Genomic DNA, 6156 nt, shown 5'->3' on the forward strand with positions numbered 1-6156 from the left:
GCAAAGTGCTTTGAGCTCTTTAGAAGAAAGGTGGCATAAAAATGATTATTAATTGTTAAAAGCTAGAAGATGATAACTAACATATTACTTAGGATAAAATACATCTTTTTATACTTGAAAAATAGGATGCTTGCAATTCTTGGAATGATACAGCTGAAGTAATGCTTCCCAAACTCCTCCCAGGTTACTCTACATCCTCTTGGAAGTCTTTTCCCATTTCTTAACACCCATCTTCCTAATGAAACTATGGGGCATGATTTCCCATATTCCAGATTCTCCCATACATACCTATCATCAGTCCTCCACCTTACAGATCCATCCCCATAGAATTCTACTGATGCTACTTTCTCTTCTGATTTATTTGATCATGTAGTTGTGATGCTTCACAATGCTGTCAGCTGCCCAAGTTTATGTTATGAGCAAGAAACACGTGTAAGTTAAACTATCTTTCTATGCTTTAAGCAACACATTAGAATTTGTTATAAAGAGTAAGTCCCTTACACAATCTGGGACAAGTGAAACTGAACTTTCTACTTTATTTCAGTTCAGTTGCTCAGTTGTGTCCGACTCTGCAACCCCATGGACTGCAGCACACCAGGCTTCCCTGTCCTTCACCAACTCCCAGAGCTTGCTCAAACTCACGTTCATCGAGTCGATGATGCCATCCAACTATCTCATCCTCTGTCGTCCCCTTCTCCTCCCGCCTTCAATCTTTCCCACCATCAGGGTCTTTTCTGATGAGTCAGTTCTTCATATCAGGTGGCCAAAGTATTGAAGCTTCAGCTTCAGCATCAGTCCTTCCAATGAATATTCAGGACTGATTTCTACTTTATAAAACATGCTACTAATAGAATTTGTGTTGCATGTGTGCTAAGTCTCTTCAGTCTTGTCTGACTCTTTGCGACCCTATGAACTGTAACCCTCCAGCCTCCTCTGTCCATGGGATTCTCCAGGCAAGAATACTGGAGTGGATTGCCATGCTCTTCTCTAGGGTATCTTCCCAACTGGCGTCTCTTGTGTCTCCTGCATTGGCAGACAGTTCTTTACCACTAGCTCCAAATGGGAAGCCCAGAATTTGTGGTAAATTGAGTTTAAATCTCAAATTTCATTCAGCCTGAGACACGGGGTGAGATACCTTCACTAAATCTCTGTTTTCTCATATGTAAAATGAGGACAGTAGCAGTATTTCTCCACATGGTCTTGTTGGAAAGATACAATTAAAAAATTTATATGAAGCTTCTAATACAGTACATATCTAGCCAACAATGTGTTCAATAGAAGGTAAGTGTAAGTAGATAGTGAAAAGTAGTTAGGCAGAAAGCACAGTTTGCCACTGAACATCACTTAGTTTCTTTAAAACCAGTATAAAATAGGGTAATATATAAAAGGAGATAATTATCATCATCCAGTAATGTGCTCCTAAATGTTTAGTTGAGTTTGCTTCTCAAACCATCACAAACATTCAATATTAAACAATGGGTCATTTCTCTCACAAAGATAGCTCTATGGTTAAATGTATGCTTTTCCCCAAAACTTCCTGAAAATGGCAATCATTTTCAAGAAATCCTCTTATTGACAAAGATTTCAGCTTCCCATTTAGAATAGTAAAAACTCAGTAATTTATACTGATTAATTTATGTTTAGGACACATTGTACACATATACATGATTTTTTTTCAAACTTAGTTTACCAGTAGCACAGTATCTTTGCTATTCATATATGCTAAAAGATTATGGACTATGCTTCTTTTCAAATGTTCTGTAATTGAAACATTTCACTAATTTAATCTGGTCCTCTGGCTTCTTTCAGGTAATTACTTGAAGTGATTGTTTTATTATACCAATTTTTCTCCTTTGATTTTGAAGCCGTAGCTTTTTAGGTAGAGAACCTGACTATCACTTTCCAGTGAGACCTTAATCTGAATATAAGGCCTGAATTTGGAAACAGGCACTCTGTGGTGTCTGTTAATAATAGAGGCAAGAAGGAAAGTGCATTGTTTGAGAAACTGATTATGTGGGGTAAAAAAAAAAAAGGTACGGGAGAGTAAACTCATTTTACTCTTGCCAGCAGCTTGAGGCCCAAGAGTGCTAATCAAAATTCACATATAAAAACTTCCCTGATAGATTTTAACAGTTTTGTAGTATTAAGAAGGGGATCTCACTATGTGAAAGATCCACTGCTGTGCTGAACAAAACAGAGACAGTTTTCTTTTAAAGTCCAGAGCAGATGAGAGCCATAAGGAGACAGAGGGTTTCATTTACTCTCAGGACACGATTGTGCCAGTGAACTAATGAGTCTCCTGGACCTTATGTTGCTCTGGCTTCAATCGAGGCGAGACTCTAATGGGCATGTAGTACTTCCTATCCGTCAAGTGTCTGGACAATGGGCCCCTCATATGGATTAGAGCGATCTGGCAAGAAAAAGAGGTCATCGTTGTACCTAGCACAAGCAGGAAACCTGGCTAATTACTCCACTTCCAACTATAGCAAAACAAAAGCTGACACATACACACACAAATGTTAATTGTTTTGCAGAAATTCAGCCTATAGCTGAGGCAGAGTTAACACATTATTGAAATTCCATAGGTAATAAATACCCCTCTTTTCCTCTACACACTCAAATAGTTTTAAAGATATAAAGGTCATTCTTTAAAACAACTCTGTGATTTGTGACTTGCATATTTCACCCTTCAGTTAAGCTGGATGATGTAGAAATACTTTCAACAGTTACAAAGCAAACACCAAGAGTGTCAACACTGCATAATTTTAACACTTTGCCCTTTAAAAGGTACTGTTGAATTAAGCTTGTAAAAATCCTACTGCTGTATTAATGGAGAGCTAGAGAATACAAATGTTTATTCAAGATAGAGGGCTGAGTTACACTGTTAAACTAAGAGCAGATACTGCCACCTAGATACATTCTGATTCTTTATTTAACTAGATGTTGGCTTATTTTACTTTTTGAAAAATGGCAACAACAGACAATAGTGGCTGGCACAATAAAAAGACAATGAGTGACGAAAGATCACTTTACAAATCCACAGAAATGTAATTTTCTTGGGGGAAAAAGAGATATTTCCATTTTGCCAAATAGCGAGGATTAAGCCTTTATTCAATTTTTTACGTGCAGAAGACAAATTATTATTAGGAATAGGAAGAGAAAACTTTATAGAATTTGTTTTTTTTTTTAAAGCTTCATAATCCTGAAGTTTATAAAGAGATAGATGCAGAAGTGATATTAGTCAGACTTGTAACTTTCTTGATAGCTTATTTCGTCCTGTGTTTGGGAAGAGGAAGAGATTGATTGAAATGATAACACAAATAGGTTTTGGTTTAATAAGTAAAATAAGATTACTTAATAAACAGTTTTTAAAGAAAGCATTACATTATAATCTATTCTGTTCCCCTTCCTAGCAAACAAAGCAAACTAACTTTCCCTTCCTTTTATTCCTAACAGAAAAATGAATGTTGCCCATTTTTTGGCTTCAGATTGGAATCCAAAATCAGTAAAGTGTTCCAGGATCATTCATTTATCAGGTTTAGAGAGGGTTTTTAATGTTTGGACTGTAGGTTTTCTTCAAATCTCAACTTGTTTTCCTCTGTTACTCCTAGAATGGCTTCAAGGTCATCAATGGCAGCCTGTAAATGAACAGTGAAAATAATATTTGTTACTTAAAGACCTCTTATAAGTCTTCCATCCAGTCCATCAAGCATTTTCTCCTTTTTAAAGTTAAGTATGGTTTAGATCAGTTCTGCTCAAAGTGTGTTCCACTAACCAGCAGCCATCTATTAATTGTTGGTTTTCAGTCTTAACGAAATGGGTTAAAAACTGAAAGGATGAACTTGGAAACCTTTATAGAGATTTTTGTGTCTATTAAATATAATGAAAAAAATGGGCTTCTGTTTAATATGTCTTCGATTTTTTCATTTTATTTTTCTAGTAATTCATTTTTGTTGTATTTCACATATATATCGACGGATAATAGATCAGAAAAAATACAACAAACAGGTCCTTCATTGCAGTTAATTTGAGATGCCCTAGTCTGCTGCTGCTGCTAAGTCGCTTCAGTCGTGTCCGACTCTGTGCGACCCCATAGACAGAAGCCCACCAGGCTCCACCGTCCCTGGGATTCTCCAGGCAAGAACACTGGAGTGGGATGCCCTGGTCTAGTCACCCTAAAATGAAGACTAGTCGGCTGATGAGAGCATTTATTTCCATTGGTTTGGGGGAGGAAAAGTGGCACATTTCCATGCATTTTATTTAGTTTTTTTTTTTAATTGAGGTAAAATTCACATATCATAAAATCCACCCTTTTAAAGTGTATAAGTCAGTGGGTTTTAGTGTATTCATAAGAAACCATTACTCTATGTTATTCCAGAACATTTTCATCACCTGAGTAGAAATTCTATACCCATTATCTGCCATTCCCCATTTACTACCTCTCCTATCTCCTGGTAACCTCTAATCTATTTTCTATCTCTGTGGAATTGCCTACTCTGGACATTTCATGTAAACGAGTCATATAATGTGTGGCCTTTGTGTCTTAGCATAATGTTTTCAAGGTTCATCCATTTTGTAGCATGGATCAGAACTTAATTTCTTTTTTATGGCTAAATAATATTTCATTGTATCTGTTATCTATTTTTACTTTGGTTGTTTGCACTTTAGGTGTTATACCTAAGAAACCATTGCTAACCACAAGATCACGAAGATTTATACTTAGTATTCCAATGTATGAAATATTATTCATTTAATATGATATAATGGCATTCACCCATTTATCTGTTGATGGGTATTTGGGTTGTTTCTACCTTTTGGCTCTTATGAATAATGTTTCTATTAACACTAATATATGTTTCATATGAGCATATATTTTCAGTACTCGGGTATAAAACTAGGTGTGGAATTGCTGAATCATATGGTAATTTTGTTTAACATTTTGAGGAAATATGAAACTATACATGGCAATGACACCATTTTATATTCCTATCAGCAATATGTGAGGGTTCCAGTTTCTCCATATCCTTGTCAATGTTTGTTATTATGTCTTTTTGATTGTAGCCATCTTAAGTGTGTAATGGAATCTTGTGGTTGATTTGGATTTCCCTAATAACTAATGATGTTGAGTGTTTCTTCATGTTTTTACTGTGTATTTGTATATCTTCTTTGACAACAGTCTATTCAAGTCCTTTGCTCACTTTTTTTTCTTTTTTCTTTTTAATTTTATTTTATTTTTAAACTTTACAATATTGTGTTAGTTTTGCCAAATATCGAAATGAATCCGCCACAGGTATATATGTGTTCCCCATCCTGAACCCTCCTCCCTCCTCCCTCCCCATACCATCCCTCTGGGTCGTCCCAGTGCACCAGCCCCAAGCATCCAGTATCGTGCATCAAACCTGGACTGGCGACTCGTTTCATACATGATATTATACATGCTTCAATGCCATTCTCCCAAATCTTCCCACCCTCTCCCTCTCCCACAGAGTTCATATGACTGTTCTATACATCAGTGTCTCTTTTGCTGTCTCGTACACAGGGTTATTGTTACCATCTTTCTAAATTCCATATATATGTGTTAGTATACTGTATTGGTGTTTTTCTTTCTGGCTTACTTCACTCTGTATAATAGGCTCCAGTTTCATCCACCTCATTAGAACTGATTCAAATGTATTCTTTTTAATGGCTGAGTAATACTCCATTGTGTATATGTACCACTGCTTTCTTATCCATTCATCTGCTGATGGACATCTAGGTTGCTTCCATGTCCTGGCTATTATAAACAGTGCTGCGATGAACATTGGGGTACACGTGTCTCTTTCCCTTCTGGTTTCCTCAGTGTGTATGCCCAGCAGTGGGATTGCTGGATCATAAGGTAGTTTTATTTCCAGTTTTTTAAGGAACCTCCACACTGTTCTCCAGAGTGGCTGTACTAGTTTGCATTCCCACCAGCAGTGTAAGAGGGTTCCCTTTTCTCCACACCCTCTCCAGCATTTATTGCTTGTAGACTTTTGGATCGCAGCCATTCTGACTGGCGTGAAATGGTACCTCATAGTGGTTTTGATTTGCATTTCTCTGATAATGAGTGATGTTGAGCATCTTTTCATGTGTTTGTTAGCCATCTGTATGTCTTCTTTGGAGAAATGTCTATTTCTG

General features: G+C 36.7%; 1 protein-coding gene across 1 annotated transcript in view; it reads right to left on the reverse strand.

Moving 5' to 3' along the window:
* Nucleotides 1-3551: 3551 nt before the first annotated feature.
* The window catches only part of IQCH (IQ motif containing H), a 230139-nt gene continuing 227534 nt past the window's right edge, over nt 3552-6156 (reverse strand). Inside the window, exon 21 of the mRNA XM_010834520.1 lies at nt 3552-3638. Within this exon, the coding sequence (XP_010832822.1) occupies nt 3552-3638 (87 nt within the window). The remainder of the gene's footprint in view (nt 3639-6156) is intronic.

The sequence above is a fragment of the Bison bison genome, unplaced genomic scaffold, assembly GCF_000754665.1.
Source record: "Bison bison bison isolate TAMUID 2011002044 unplaced genomic scaffold, Bison_UMD1.0 scf7180017864034, whole genome shotgun sequence".
Taxonomy (NCBI): Eukaryota; Metazoa; Chordata; class Mammalia; order Artiodactyla; family Bovidae; genus Bison; species Bison bison.